Below are 16,915 nucleotides of genomic sequence, written 5' to 3' on the forward strand. Positions count from 1 at the left end.
CTATCGACTACTCACACATAGCTAAAAAGACTAGACAAAGCATAAATATGACAAACATATTTAACCGATAAAAACGGAAATAAACTTGATTTATATGAAGATCCAACTAGTAGTTACAACATTAATAAGCAAGAAATTAACATAAAGTAAATACTTACTTGAGTTCTAAGGAAATTACAATAGGAAAAGCATGAACGACAATGGAGATCTCTCCTAGAAAGAGAACTAAAACTAGAACATAAAGTAGATATTAGATAAAGTGGGAGAGAAGAGTATTTATACAACTCAACTTCTCTCCCAACAAATATCCTAGAAACATACTATAAGTAGCAATTATTCCATAAATGGAAAGTCCAAAAAGTAGCAAATATCTGGCCGAGAGCTCCCCGTATCGATACAGATTATGCAAAGTATCGATATCACATCGCTAAGCTGAAAAGACCAATTTCCTGTAACGCGCCCGTATCGATACGGTTTATGGCCGTATCGATACGGAACTCTCTGGCTGCCCAATTAACCAACTCGTATCGATACGGCCCTTAATCCGTATCGATACGCATAGTTTATCTCCAGTCTTCAGACCAGCCTCCAAGACTTGGCACCCGACGGCTCCCAGCAACTTCCACAGCTCCACAGCACCTTATTTTAAACCTTTCTTTTACCTTTTCTTTACTTTAATTTATTTAATGAAAATAAGAAAATACCCCCCATTTGGAAACAATGGCATTACCAGAATTTCAAGATTCTAATTAAATCAAAATGTCAACCCCCCACTTTTAGTGTAAAATGGAAAACTGCACATTTTTCGCAAGAGAAAATGGCTCAAAACATGACCTTGCTCTTCAAATAAAACCTTGTAACTTTGTAGTTACTCTTAGAAAAATTCAAGGATCAATTACCGTCATTTTTAATCTCGAGAATCGATACTTTTTCAGAAAGTCATTTTTTCATACTTAGACAGATTTTAAGGGGCCGACAGGGTTTTCGGGTACTTGGAAGCACTTGGGCCATCCATGGCGTTAAAATGCGCCTTATTTGCACGTTTTACCTGAAAACACTAAAAACACACCTTACGTGCAATATCGTTATAAAAGCTAGATAAATGCAAGTTAAAGCAACATAAAACGGGACTAGTCGCACCAAATATCTACAATATTGGGTGCGCATCACATACCGTGCCATTTTTAATCATGTCGTGCCTTGCCGTTTGCTTAATCGTATTGTGTCGTGTCGTGCCGTGCCATGTCGTGCCATTTGTTAATCGTTGGAAAGAAAAAAACTCCGAAAAGTGTAAAATTATTATCAACACAAAAAGTGTAAGTAAAAAATAAGAAATTAATATTTTTTTTGTTATTAAAATTTGTATTTGGTGTGCAGTGCCTGTTCAAAACCGTGTTGTGCCGTGCCTTGCCTGTCTAAAATCATGCCCGTGCCGTGCCACGCCATATTTAAATGTGCTGTGTCCGTGCCCGGGTAAAACTGTGCCCGTGCCAGCCCGGCCCATTTGACCTCTCTATCTTATGCTTTTGGCTGAAGATGTAGATTTCAATGAGAAATTAAGATTTCTCGTTCTGATAAATTATTCCGTGGTGCTCTCTGCGAGGATGGCGTGTAAATTTGGAGGGATTGACTCTCACCAATTCGACAAAGGTCAGTCGAGTTGGCCATATGAATCTAAGAACATACCCAACCCTTTATTCAAAATGGAGAATGGACGAGACATATCAAGAAAAGATTTTGTCATTTATATTTTTTTTCTCTACTTTTTATATTTTTTGAAAGAATCTTGGAGGAACATATCGTACTTTTTGGAGATTTTGGTCTCCAAAATGAGTTGTAGTCTCTAAATTTGAAGACTACACCCCATTTTGGAGATGACCAAAATTTCTAAAAAAAACGGTGGATGCCTTCAAAAAAATTCGAAGAATATAAAAGGGAAAGAAAAGAGGACATAAATTACAAAATCTGCCTTCGATATGTCATATTCATCCTCCATTTTGGAGAAATGAAGATGATTGGACATGTTCTAACAAGTCAGTGATTTGAGACCACCTAATAATTACTTGTCCTCTATAAACCAAAGCAGGTAACCCTATGTTTTGCGGCTAATCTTTTGCTAAACATGGAGCTAGGACCTAACACAAAATAGGTGCTATAATCAATTACAAACACTGATGTGGAAGTACTACAGTAACTAGGCCTATTAAATGCTTATCCAATAATGATATTAAAAGCTTATCCAATAATGATAAAAAAATGCTTATCAAAACACTAAATTATTAACGACTCTTGTCCCACCATAGGGTGTAGTAGTGCACAATGCCACGATATGAGCTATCAAAAAATATTATTAATGCTCTCTATATTCCAAAAATTATACTACAAATAAGATAATGGACCAGTGACTGTAGTGTACTTTTTGGAATTTAGACTATTGATTGTAGAAATGAACGGCTCATATCACATATTACCCCATGCTGAGCACTGCATCCCTAAGGACCTGTTTGATGGGAGGACAAGGGAAGGGACAAGGGAAAAAAATGAGAGAAGGAAGAAAGGTGTTTGTTGGCGGGAGAAGGAAGGAGGAGAAGGGAGGAGGAGGAGAGCTTATCCCCTATCTTAGCTAACAACACCTTCCACCCTAGCATTAGCTTATTCAGGTGGGAAAAAAGACCAAATTACCCCTCAAATCATTTTGAATTTTCAATGAAATGATTAAATGAGAGCAACCAATTTATTTATCACATTATCCACCTACTCTTATCAACACATATCAACTGCTACTCAAACCAAGTATTAGCTAATCATTCCTCCTTAAATAATCTCCTCTTATAACATATCCATCTCCTATCCATCGTTCTTCCTTATTCACCCAAAACCTTATCCGTCTGACAAATGGATTGTATAGGATTTTAGAACAATCAAGAGTGGAAGTACATTGACTTAGAGGTGGGCTGTAGCTAAGTCAAGTTAAAAAAATAAAAATTATATGTAAAATTTTAGTCCAATAGATTTTAGCTCGCCTCATTTTCTTCAGATTTGATAATAAATGATTTCTCACTGTCTAAAACAGCGTATGAGACAACTTTAATAGGGTACAACTTCAATATTGTACGTTTTTTTGTATGTTTCTTTTGTTTTTTTTAAACATTTACATACATATTTTTGTACAAATTTGTTGAACATCAATTATAAAACTCTTTTTGGTTCACCCGCACCCACATGTGTATATATTAGTTTATCAAATTTTAGATTGGCACATATTAGATTCTTGGTTCTGCCATTGGAATAGGGAACAATGCACTTCCATTCGGGTGGAGGGAGATTTGAAGCCATCAAATTTTAGATTAGCACATATTATATTCTTGCTTCTGCCATTGGAATAGGGAACAATGCACTTCCATTCGGGTGGAGGGAGATTTGAAGCCTTGCAAGTACAACAATTACCAAAAAAAAGGTGGGAGCAGTGCATCATTACCTTACCCACTTGTGCCGCTTAGGGAAAAATGGGCGACTATTCGCAGCCCCATATTTTCTTCTTTAGTCCGTTAAAAAATTTCAATTATACTCGACAGTTAGTTACCGAAATTGAGATACATTTTCAGCTTTCAATTACCGAAATATAATATCTTTTCAACAGCTATTTACCGAAAATATATGTTCGGCAGTTGTTTACAGAAAGTTGAACATATTTTCGACATGTAGTTACCGAAATATAATATTGTTTTAACAGCTATTTACCGAAATGTTATGTATAATTTTCAACAACTATTTATCGAAATGTAGTGGGTTAAGGGAGAAAATACGAAGCTGCGAATAGTCGTCCCCGGGAAAATTTGAACATCAACCCAATGAAAAAAAAAAACAGCAAAATCAAAGTTGGTTCATTGAGGGAGAGTTCTTGAGAGAGAGAGCACTCTCCTGGGGAGGGTTCGTCCTCCTCCCCTTGTCCGCCCCCTTCCCCTCTTTCCCCCTCCTTTGTTTCCCTTTTTTCTTCTCTTCTTGCCTCTAACCCCTCAGTCCCCCTCTCCTCCGCTCCCTCTTTCTCCTCTCATCTTCTATCATGGTTGCGTGATGGTCGAGACGCTCTCTTTAAGGAGGAAAGTTCTCTCACTCTCTCCATCAATTTAGAGCTTCAGAGACTGAGATCTAGAGTTCTAAATCTGGGTACTGGCTCTTGCACGGAGACCCTAGTCGGCTTTGGTTTGGGCGGTGGTTTTTTGAGCTTACCAACGATGACGATGAAGCCGTCTTAATGCAGTTCGGTGGCGATCTTGCGGCGGGAGCACGACCCGGTGGTGATCCTCCATCCACCCACCTCCATGAGTGGAGCTAAGGGTCCGACATTGACGTTGAGCGGTTTTTTGTTTTTACTTTGTTTTTATTTTCGCACCAGTAGTGTTCCTTCTTATACTTTGTTTTCTTATCTTATGATATGTTTGTGTTCCTAAAAAAAACAAAAAGTTGGTTCACTGAACAAGAAAATGACAATCAAACATGTCACATTAGAATGTTATAATCCGTTGGACGCCCTCTACGGTCTTCACATTCATTCTCTCATACATAACTCATGATGTTTGAATCAGCTTATGTCCATCTCAATTAATTTTGAAGTGACAAATTCAACACCCACTAGTGTGGTACCGATTAAAGAAGGAGCAATAAAGAGGCTTCGTATAACCAGAGACCGAGTTTGTGGCTTTGAGCACCTAACTACACTGAAAAATCGCCTCCCCTTTGCTGTTTCATGTACGAAAAAAATACTAATGGTTTTCTTTTAAGTGATACTTTCCCCTCCAATTGTCTTTATTCGGTAGATTTTGACGTCGAGGACAAGTAGAGTGATAGTCAAATAGTATGTATCATGTATTTTTATGCATTTAATAATAGATGTTCACTAAGTATTATATCTACCAATACTGAAGTTTGCCGGTCGGATTAAAAAAAAAAAAAACAGGTTGTGACGTCCAAGGTTCTGTTTGGCTGAATAGAAACAAGAACTGTGCGAAAAGATCGGGAGGCATGCACTGGAGACTTTGAAAGGTGGGTTTAACTAACCAAAACTCACATGGTGTCAGAATTAGAAAATTCGGATGAGAGAGACAGGAAAAGGAAAGATGGATTTAGCAGTAGTTCTGACTTCTGAACAAAACAAAACATTATAAAAAAAATATTAAAAAAAGAATTGTGATTTTGGCACTTCAAAAATTGATGAAGGAGCTCCAAAATTGAAATGTATCGATATACAAAACGACGAAATATAAAAAAAAGGATTGTAATTTTGGTACTCCAAAAATTGATAGAGGAGCTCCAAAATTGAAATGTATTGATACACAAAACGACGTCATTTTGAAGAACATTCATCAATTTTTGAAGTGCTAAAATCAATTTAAAAAACTATGGGTACACCATTGGTTGCACAAATGTATATGGAATGCGTATGACCCCAGCCCATATTTGAATTCCAAACAAATAATCGAAGGCGTTCAACTTATTTAAAACTTGTTTTTAAGAGCCTCGGAATAAAATTAACTCATTCGGGTCGATTTTTGTTCCTGAATAGATGACATGTGAGTGCGTTTGAGCAACTAATTAATTAACATGCCAAAAGTAGTGAAATTTCACACATCTAACATTCCAAATTAAAGTCCTTCACACGAGGCTGGTAGAACGACCTCGTGGTAGATATAAGATGTACAAGTGAGGGATATAAGTCAGGAGAACCTATTATTTTCCCCTTAATAAGATCTAGAGGAATGGAAAATGGTTTTTTTCCCTCCCTCCCTTGCTAATGCCTCTTGCTCAAATGAGTATTCCACAATTCTTGCCGGGAAAAAAAAGGAAGGAACCCTGTTTCCTTTCTGATCATGTTCTCCAATTGGGTTTTCCCCCTGAAATTTCCTCTTTGGACATTTGTTGAAATACTCATTTGAGCTAGATGTTTTGTATGGGAAGGCTTACAATATATACTACTACATTGCATTGCATTGCATTCTGTCAAAGGCCTTTTACTGCATTGAATAATTCAGGTGAGTGAAGTTATTTTGCAAGCTAGATGTTTGGCCGGCCCTTGGTTCATTAAAACCAAAGGGATGGTTAGCAGTCATTACTGTTTAATTTGGTTCAATAAGATCATCTCCAACCTACTCATTTAATTTTTTTTACCGTAGATACCTTCTTTGGTGATCTATGTTGGCATTTTAATGACTCATTTTTGCAATTATATACTGTGTTTGGATGAGTTTTTGGAAAAAAAAAATTATAAAATTGTGACTCCAAAAACCACTCTTCAAACTTGTCATTCCTTCTTTAAAAATCTTTTTGATATTGTACTCTTGAATTGATTATTTGAGGAGTTACTATTATTTGAAGAGAGAGAAAGTATCACCAATTTTGATACTCTTTTTTTATGTGTGGGTGGGAGAAATTTTTTACAATGGTACAATGCACACTGCTCGTATATATGAGTGTGTACAGGACACACCCCTGAAATTGCTTTAAATTAATAACATTTTATATGAATGTTTATACTAGTATATTTTGTATGAAATTCGTTACATTTGTGTAAAAGTCTAATTTTGTTGCCCAGGCCAATATATGTACATCTTCTGAAAAAATGAGTAATATATATTGATGGGAATGACTTCGGTGTCCCCGATCATTTTGAGGACACCATAACTTTTAGCATAACAAAACCATTATGAGTATAACCAAAATCCATTACAAGCATAACAGAACCATAACAAAGCATAACCAAAACCACAGTAAGGCATAACTTGTTTGTTATGCCTTAGTTGGGTTTCGTTATGCCTTGGTTGGTTTTTTGGATATTCCTTAGTTATACCTTGTTTGGATTCTGTTATGCTTGTAATGGGTTTTAGTTATACTCATAATGGTAAAGTTATGCCAAAAATTACGGTATCCCCAAAATGATCGGAGACACCATAGCATCATCCTATATTGATTACCTAGCAGAGTTATGCATGCACTTTTGCATAGTATCTTTTTTAGAGCATCCCCAATCTATCTTATATGATGCTATGGTGTCCCCAGACATTTTGGGGACACCGTAATTTTTGACATAACTTCACCATTATGAGCATAACTAAAACCCATTACAAGCATAACAGAACCTAAACAAGGCATAACCAAGGAATATCTAAAAAACCAACCAAGGCATAACAAAATCCAACCAAGGCATAACAAACAAGTTATGCCTTGCTATGGTTCTGTTATGCTCATAATGGTTTTGGTTATGCTCATAATGGGTTTTGGTTATACTCATAATGGTTTTGTTATGTCAAAAGTTATGGTGTTCCCAAAGTGACTGGAGACACCAAAGTCAATCCCATATTATATATATATATATATATATATATATATATATATATATATATATATATATATATATATATATATATATATATATATATATATATATATATATATATCTTCTTTTACAATAGAAAGAAAAGAGATTCTTTATCTTGCCTGTTCAATTTTGCGTATATATATATACACACACACTCCATTACTCCATCCATATATATACACTGACGAGCTGAGGCTGGAATGGATTTGTACTTTGTAGAGTGAAAGAACTATATAGGGTAATTAATCTGAACCCTCCTCGTACGTAGCGTTTCCCTCTCGAGTCTCTAGTCAATCACTAGGTACGTAGTAACGTGAGCTAGCTAGGGAGGTTTGACAGAAGTAAATTAAATACAGTAATATCTAATCTCATATTAAAATCCTTTTTAAGTGAAGAACAAAAAGTGAATTGGGCTGGCTGTTTTCGTTAAAAGGGCTCATTTGGCTTGTGAGTGGATGCTCTCAGGAGAATGATCTATTTTCTTAATTAGTAAGTAAATCTTACCGCACTAGTATTTATTTGTATCACTCCATATGGAATACAATGAAATGAATCACTGTATATGGACTACTTACCACAACTCACTTTTGGGATACCATACACCAAAGCATTTTGGTGTACAATTACCATAGACGGACTCCATTTTACATCATCCATTTTGTGTCTAAAATGAACAGGAACAAAACAAAATGAGGCATTTCATTCTTGCTCAAGTTTCGGATGAGCTTCTCCCGATTATGTCTGGTACACACAATGCTGCAGTTCTCAAAACACATTTAAAGATAAGATTTGAAGTGCAATAATCGAATACGTTGAGAAATCGTTCCTTTTACTTACCGTTGTCGTTGTAGTAAATTATGAATCCCATCAAGCGAGCAACGAAAAGTAAAATTCCATTTATTTCGAACTACACTTGCAATTCACTTTGTTCAATTTTTGCACATCACTTTGTGTTGCGTATACAAGTAAAATCAGATGTCTAAAATGAAAGCCATGCGTATCGCAACTTCACGATCTCTCTCTCCTAAATTTTTTTTTTCTTTCTCCTAGACAGGGAGGAATGATGCATTCTGTACAATATGCAAAACAAAAACAGAACTGAATTCACAATGAATCTGTTTCTGCGTCCAACAGTTCAGTACTTCAAAGTTTCCAATTCAACAGCACAACCGAGTCGTCAACAATTCGTTTATGTAATGCCACATAATTCATATATCAGAATGTCAGTATCACAACATAAAAATCATGGATTGATTCTTTCCAAGGACCAAAACTTCTGTCCATCGGTATTCTGTTTAGACGTAAAGGTTAGTCTGTCATTGATCTTCAAATTCAAGTAATCAACCTGTACACATGCAAGACAAACCCTGTAAATTTAACGGTGTGAAACATATGGGGCGGGGGACAAAATAGTACAGGATAGAAAAGATCTCGGACCTGTTCTGGATCAAGAACTAGCAAACAAAATGCATCAACTGGGCCAGCTGATGGATCTAAAGAAAACTCTTGCGATGGTTTTTCATCAAGTGAGGGGAAACCAGGATTAGGCCCCAAGTACTGGAGTCTTGATTTTGGAGAACTAGCAAACCAAGCTTTCTCTCTTTGCTGCATTACAAGTCCTTTCGATCAAAATCATATGTTGCCTTAACAAAAGATAAGTGACAGATAAGAAGGCCGCGTTTGGATCATGGATTTTGCGGAGGAATTCAAGGAGGGAAGATAGAGGTACAGGAAATGTTGAGAAGAGAATAGAGTGAAGCAGCTAAATTCATATTGTCAGTTTCCTATCATTTTCTTTTCTCTTGGTAAATTCCTGCACAACCCATGATTCAAACATTGCAAAAGAAAAGCAAAAGCTAGTGGTATTAGAAAACCATTATGTAGCTAGTAGATATTACTACCATTATGCACTAACAAAGCTACATTTATAGGCAACACTACTTATGGCTAGCTTCCTATTTCTAAGTCGATTCCCGGTTCAGAGGTGAATGAATAGGCTAGTTAGCGCTTTACTAATAGCATAGAAGGGGCAAGCAAAAAACCTACTCGTTACAAGTTGGTGAATGATGGAAGAACCTGGGATAGTGCCAATGGTAAATACCATGATATCATATGTATCAAGTAATACAATGACTACTTACCAAAAAAAGTACTATAATGACTGCTAGAGAAGATGTTTCTGGACAATACTTCAGCAGCTGGAGGTGCAAGCATACTAACAAACAAAAAACAGAACAAAACTGTATCGCATCAACAGAGAAACAGGAGCTCAACGCTCTGTTTGCTTGCAAAATAAACTGTTCAGATTTTGTTTCTCAAAAACTTGTTTGGTTGACGGTATTTTATGCTTTATCTTTTCTATTATGTTGGAGAATAATACAAATTGAGAAAGCATTAATATGTTCTCAAATTCTTGAAAAACTTCAATCCTTAAAAACAAGCGCAATACAATGATGGTGAACATTGTTATTCTTAAAGTCTTCTGAAACCTATTCTGCAAAATTGACATAATTCTGGAAACTGAAGAACAACAGAGCCGTCATGGATATTTGCCCAAAAAGAATGCAAAATTTTCTTGGTTAAGCAAATGCAATTGAACGACAGAAATAGATGCATCCCTAAAATTTAGAGAACCCATCATCGAAATTTTCTTATGATCTCATTATTAAAATATTTTCGGGTGCATGATGTCATTATTAGGTTATCTTTGTTTCTATGTCCCAAACTAGGACAATACGTCCGTAAGATCTAGACAAATAAGTGAAATAGATAAAACTTCCATTGCTTAAAGAAAAATTTGTTGGGGACTTCAGCAGGATAGGAGGATGGGAGCATCTGTTTCATACGTTCATTCATCAATTGACTCTTTATTCATCAGGCCACCAAAAACTGAGCAGAAAATACTCTCAAGCCATTTCACTGGTTGAAGTTAGCATTTGTGAAAGTCTCCAAGCTACCCTAACTGAACATGGTCTGTGACCGATTAATATATTGTAGGTTTGTGGTTGTCGTACTTCATCTTATTTCCTAAAGGTAGTTAAGAGTTTATTTAGCATTTTCCTATATAACTAATAATGAGTCATGTGTTAAGTTCTCACTTTCATGAACAATTCCATTCTCTTTTTTGTATGTGTCCACCAGATACCTCCACTTATCAATTTCCAAGTTTGGTTTATTAGCTTCTCAAGAAAAGATATGAACAAAAAACCAATTGCATTTTCCCATCTGAAAAGAATGGTTGGAGTCGGGATAACTCCTGAGATTGTTTTACGACATATATGCTTTGCCTCAAGCCTCTTGTGGTGAGAAATTTAAAAACTCCAGTACTTCTTTGCTAATCTATTGGCTACGCTTCTCTAACAGAATACAAAGATAGCAACTTGGGGTTTATTCCAATTATCACTTTCTTCTTCTATTTATCTCTTATCTTAAGAAGAGCTAAGGAAATAAATAAGAGTTAAAGGTGTTTCTGTGCTCCAATTCCTCTAGAGTTAGTAACCAAATCCTTTATTCCTTGAGCTTGCTCACCACTTACATTCCTTTCATCAGTCATCATAGCATCGAATAATTATGCTTAGCTTGGCTGCTATCATTTAGCAATAACTAGATGTATTATGCAGTCATATTCAAAATATAACTCGATCGTTCCGACTGTGATTCAAGACTATCAAGTTACCAATGAGTTCCAGCAGCATAACAAGAAATATGTGTAGTCCTGTAATTTTATCCATAAGTCAAACAGATTACTGCGGGTACGGATGCATAAATATTGAACAGGCACAAATATGTAAATCAAAAAAGGCTCCAAGAACTCCAGAAAAGTACTACTATATTTTCAGAAATCAACAATATAGTAAAACAAGAAATGATGTTTGCAGTGTGCTTGAAATTGGAAAACGTACCTGAAGCTTCAAAGGATCAGGACACGACCCGTTAATGACATCAACTTTTCCATTAATCCGGAATTGCTCCCAAGAATCAGTAAAGTACCAACATATCTATATCACAGAAACACCAAACTTAATAAAATTACTAGACAACATCACAACAACATAACCCAGAAAAGGATGAACTTCACAATACTCTTCTTTAATGCAATTCATTGGGTTCAAAAATTTATCAAACGACGTCAAATTATATGATACTCCAGCAAGTTATATGGATGATAAAGTACCTTAATAAGGTATAATTACCTCAGCAAATGGATAATGCTTGAGATCATCAATCTGCATTTTTTAAAGTACGAAAATGCCACTCAATAAGCAAGGTTATAAACATAAAATAAACAATGAGAGATGCTAGAGACACATCAATTTGTCACACTCCAACAACAATGAGAGATGCTAGGGACACATCAGTTCTTTAAGCTAACATTATTAAAACAAAAAATGCTAGCTTAAAGAATTATTAACCAAAGTCATGCAAGGCTCAAAACAACTTATGCATAAAGAGAAAGAAAGAACCTTGCGGCTACGGCAATCAGTGTTTATTTGAATCTTATCACTGTTCTCTTGAAACCCTCTGCTCATTAGAAAAATATCATTAACTCCAAGATTTCACACATACACACACGCACGCATACAGACCTGAAAACCACGGTACGATTCGAGGGTCTGCCGTTAGATCCGACAGTTGCCTGAAAACCCATAACGGTAATTAATCGGAAACGGATTGGAAACTACGAAATTAAATAATCCAAAACAGAAGGGTGTGTGGGCGTGTATATAGGTGTTCATGTATGTATAGCTATGGACATACAAGCTGGAAGAAGGAAGAGTGCTTGAGGGTGGAATTGGACTCCAAGGCATTCAGAAGCAACTGCTTCCATGGCGCTGTTCCCATTTCCAATAGGTGCCCGGCTGAGGCGAAACTCAATTGACTTCAAATTACTCCAAAAGTCCAGGGAAGTTAGTATTTGAAAAATCTGACGAAGTTTTCGATGTACTTTTTTTTCACCCAACAGTTTTTTCTTTTGAAATGGAACTACGTTAAGGCCCCGTTCCAGAACACTTTTTTAAAAAATAATACTTATTTCACATTTTCAAACTCAAAAATAATGTAAATGAAAAATAATTTTTCAATTTTTTTTTGCATCGTATTAAAGATCTCAATGAGATCTATCAAACAAGATCCATATTGCATATTTTTATATTTCAATAAGCCTATAATTTTTGAGCTTGAAATTGCCTTCTTAAAAAATAAGGACTTAAACCCCGTTTTGGAACGGGGCCTAAGTTCTTGAATTATAATGGATACCCTAGAAGGCAAGAACTGCATTAAGTTCTTTCTGCCTGCAATGAAAAAGTGGGGTTTGGTTTTCTACCGCCGCCTTTTTTGATCTTACCGTGTTAGTTGTTAATTTGAACTGTTTATCTTGTAGATTCCATATAAAAATATATCCACTCAAAAAATGAACTTGATCGGACATCAATAGAAGTATCAAAAATTGAATTTTGCTTTGCAAAATAAATAGTTTATCATTATTATTATCGACATAATCAAATTGTCCATATAAACCAAAATTCAAATTTTGATATATCTATTGACTTCCAATAAAGTTATTTTTTGCATGACAATATTAAACTACGAGTTTTAAAATATGAACAGTTCAAATTACAAAAATAGAGTTTGGTGAGATCCAAAATGGACAATGGTAGAAAAATAAGGAATTACATCGATGGTAAATAGAATTTATTCCCATCCACCATATAGGAGTAATTGATTGGAAATAAATTCTAGGCATAATATGTTGGAATATTATAAGTTTTAAAACTCTTTTTAAAGTGTTAATCCCTCAGTTCTAAATTTGTTACCAATTTAAAAGTACAACGAGTTCTTTATCTGATTAGAATAGAATGACATACTGTTAAATGGGGATAGAGGGAGAACCATTTAATTATAATTTCAAGAGTCGCCATTTGAATATATGTCTCTTCTGTAAAAATGAGATACATCCAAGAGTTTGTCTCTTGCAATAAGGCACAACAAATCTCTATATAAGGCTTTTGTTTCTAACGTCAAACTCACACTTTTTAAATAACATATGCATATACAAGTGGAATGAAGTGCAGTTTGTGCATCTCTTATATTCCCATAAACATAGGCAGGGTTTGATTTTCGAAAGCACCCACCCCTTCCCCAAGCTCCCTAAGATAGAGTACATTAGATTTAACAAATGACAAAAAGAGAGAGTGTGGGCTCACCGACCGGCGCACGCCCAAGAGTCGCCACCCGAATTTTTGAGATGGATGATCCGAGAAATCGAGAATTCGTTTGAAAAGACTTTTGGTCTAGCGAAAAACGTTGAGACTTTGAGTTCGGGAGCCATGTTACGAATGAAGAAGGTTTTGTTGAAAAAGCACCTCATTCGCCCGGTAAAACCAGTCTCTACTAGACATTTTCAAAGGGGAAAAATTTCATACATCTTTTGAAAAATGGAACTCTTTGATAAACAAATAAGCGGGGAAGCGACATGAGAAATATATCACGTTGGTGTGCATGTGGTGCCATCTGTACAAGGTGATAAGAGTATGATATCATGAAATGAAGGTAACTAAACAGCAAACTGTCCAGATCAGAACCATTATCACACAGCTTATAACAAAATCGTGCACGGTCTTGTGATATGCCGTGCGGTTTACCTATTCTGTTGTCATACTGTTATCAATACTCAAAGCAGCGCTCGGTGTTCTAGATATCCCGTGCGTGACTCCTTTAGAGACATCAGAGAACATCCAGCCACTAACCAGTTTCAAAACAGTACCATTTTTCCTTAAACTACGTGTAGAAAATAAGCTTTTAAGATGTTTAACCATTTGAGATAAGCAGAATAGCTTTGTTTAAGAAATAAGACATGACTTGTAGATATGATCCTGTTTTGAATATACTAATAACAACATCTCAACAACACAAACAGGGCTGATGAAGAATGGCTACGATCCAAGTAGTCTGATCAAATAAACAAAGATTAATGAAAGACCATGTGTTTGGATACACTACATCGTGCGACACATCAAAATGCCGCACGGTATGGTGTACTCAACACAATGACTGTTTTTGTTTTTGAAAATAGCTTTTAAACCAATATTTTGCCAAAAGGAGGTGAGCTTAACTACAGAAAAGTTCCATCAAGGTCAAGACTGAGCCTAACCCAAGGAAACTTGGTTTTTACCTTTGATCTTGAGCTTGGATGAGGACGGATGACGGTGGATGGATGTTTGTACAGTTGGTTGAGAAAAGAGAGGTGTGGATGTGTGTGGTAGATGAGGCTATTGGGTAGTTGGGACCTTAAAGTGAGTAAAATGACTCACTTTAATGGTGAGGAGAAAAATGGAGGACTTTTGGAAAGAAGAAGCCCAGAGAATATTTTTAAAGCAGACTTTCTCAAGACTTGGAAGTGAGGAGTGGGTGTGAAAGCATGATCAGAGAGAGAGGGTTCAAGGTCCCTTTCCCTTAAGTGGAGGGGTGTATTTATAGGCAAGAGCCAAGGATTTTGAATTCAAATGGTGGAGGTATTTTCTGGGCGGGCCAGAAGTGTCTTTTCAGCTGAGCCACTTTGTAGCTGAGTGTGGCCGACAGCTTTCTGAGCCAGCCGAAACTTTACCTGAAATGCCCTGCCGGTTAACCTCATGACCTTGTGCGGCATAATGAATTCTATTATGCCGTGCGGTGTAGAAGTGTTTCGCGCGGTATTCTAGGTCCAGTCCAGGGCTTTCGGGCTTTTGGCTTAGGCTTTGGAGTTTGGGCTAAAAGAGTCCTTTATCCAAGCTCTCAAAGGTATTGTTTCATTTATTACATCATCGGGACATCCAAAGCCCCTTTGAGGTCCGGATTGGGGTGTCTACAGTAGTCCTCCTTTAACGTAACTCGGACACCATTAGTTGGTGCGAGTGACGCTTAAAGAATAGGCATCCCAATCCGTTGCTCCAAGGTCTTTGAATGGAGATAAAAACACATGAAAAACCGAAATGCAAGCAAACAATGATGGTGGTTGCGCTCAAAGAGCTGCCTACGTACCCTGTACGCAGGGATCAGACCAACATAGTTCAATCGGGACAGTGCAAACAAAATGAGTCCCAGAGGACGATTTGTAAAATCATGCAACCGATTTGAGAAGATTGAGTGCCTGTTGTGTCTAGTGTCATAAAATCCGTGAGACAAACGTGACGAACCCTCAGGGGACTAAAATTCGAGACGAGCCCTTGAAAGGCGAAATTTTGAAACGAGCCATCGAGAGGTGAAAATTTGAGACGAGCCATCGGGAGGCGAAAATTTGAGACGAGCCCTCTGGTGGGGAAATTTTTTTTTTTTTTGAGTCGAGCTCTCAGGAGGCGAAAATTTGAGACGAGCCCTCGAAAGGCAAAATTTTGAGACGAGCCCTCGGGAGGCGAAAAATTAGAGACAAGCCCTCAGGAGGCGAAAAATTTTGGTAAAATCCTAGGGTTATTATGACGAGTCCTAAAAAACGAATATGACGATCCCTTGGGGGAGGGAAAATTCTACAAGTCCCGGAGGACAAAAATTAAAGAACCCTTTAATCAAAGCACGACATTCTAATAGATTTTTTTGTAAAACGGCTGGGATATTCAAGTCCCAAGGGGATGTTGGTGGTTGGGTTGAACAATTTCCGAGAAAAGGAATTAATCATGTAATGTCAGAATGCCGTGCGGTTGAGCATTGCGACGCGCGACGTTTTGACTTCCCATGTAACTCTTCGATTTTCGAGAACAGTCGGCTGGTTTAAGGGTGCCCATTAATACAAGTGTGCTCTTTCGATGGTCTCAACGTCTTTATAAGGGTGGTGATGCCTCATTCCATGCATCACCACCGAAATCTCTCGAGTCTCTCCATCTCTTTCTTTCTTTTGAAGAACGCTTCGCATTCAACTTCCGACTCCAAACAAATGGCAGATTTCAGCCTCGTGGCTCGTGTTACTGCTTTGTAGGCCGAAGTGGCCTCATACCGCAAAGAGATTGAACAACTCACTATGCAAGTCGCGAGGCTCATTTCCACAATCCATACCCTTCGTCGTGCGGTGTTGAATTTGCATGACTTTGCTTTCGACCAACTTGATGACAAGAATGATCTTGAGTTCGCACCGGGGCACGAGTCGGAGGAGACTGCGGAGGACTCGGAGGGGAATCCGAACGGTTCTGACAACCATTTGGATGGAGCGAATGACGCGTCCGATGAGGGGAGCGACTGAAGAAGAAGAAAAAAAAAAGGGGCAGTAGGATTTTTCTTTTTGTTGTTGTTTTTGTTTTGTTTTTGTTGTTTCTTTTTTTTTTTGAATGTAATGAAAATTCCGGGGGTTACCCCGGTTTAGAAATGAAAGTCCCTTTTTTTTTCTTACGTCTATCTGCTTTCTACTTTTGAACAAACTCCAACAAATCCAAACAATTATATCCCCAAATGCCAAGAACCCGTCCAAAATTCGAACTGTCAAAATAGACCATAATACCGTGCGTAGCTTACGGAGGTACGCACGGCACATTGAAACAAAGCATTATGCCACACGTTTTAGTTGAAATGTCGTGCAGCGCT

The 16,915-nt window shown here is 37.1% G+C and overlaps 1 protein-coding gene across 2 annotated transcripts; it reads right to left on the bottom strand.

Moving 5' to 3' along the window:
* Nucleotides 1-8,452: 8,452 nt before the first annotated feature.
* Nucleotides 8,453-12,359, bottom strand: LOC131307224 (pyridoxine/pyridoxamine 5'-phosphate oxidase 2). Of its 2 annotated transcripts, XM_058333629.1 has the most exons (7): nt 12,131-12,359; nt 11,959-12,008; nt 11,836-11,893; nt 11,566-11,598; nt 11,275-11,370; nt 8,810-8,977; nt 8,453-8,717 (listed from the first exon to the last, which is right to left on the bottom strand). In XM_058333629.1, exons 1-7 carry the CDS (start codon nt 12,212-12,214, stop codon nt 8,616-8,618), a joined length of 591 nt encoding a protein of 196 aa, XP_058189612.1. In that variant the 5' UTR covers nt 12,215-12,359; the 3' UTR covers nt 8,453-8,615. The 2 variants fall into 2 exon arrangements, with proteins under 2 accessions (XP_058189612.1, XP_058189614.1); XM_058333631.1 differs by lacking the exon at nt 11,566-11,598.
* Between the last annotated feature and the right edge of the window lie 4,556 nt (nt 12,360-16,915).

This window comes from Rhododendron vialii, chromosome 1a, assembly GCF_030253575.1.
Source record: "Rhododendron vialii isolate Sample 1 chromosome 1a, ASM3025357v1".
Lineage (NCBI taxonomy): Eukaryota > Viridiplantae > Streptophyta > Magnoliopsida > Ericales > Ericaceae > Rhododendron > Rhododendron vialii.

Bases quoted from the DNA above. Each gene is read 5' to 3' on its own strand.
- LOC131307224 (XM_058333629.1), bottom strand. From the start codon at position 12,214: ATGGGAACAGCGCCATGGAAGCAGTTGCTTCTGAATGCCTTGGAGTCC. The intron at 8,978-11,274 runs GTACGTTTTCCA...CTTGTAATGCAG, and splicing joins CTGATCCTTTGAAGCTTCAG to CAAAGAGAGAAAGCTTGGTT. The intron at 8,718-8,809 runs GTCCGAGATCTT...GCATGTGTACAG, and splicing joins TAGTTCTTGATCCAGAACAG to GTTGATTACTTGAATTTGAA.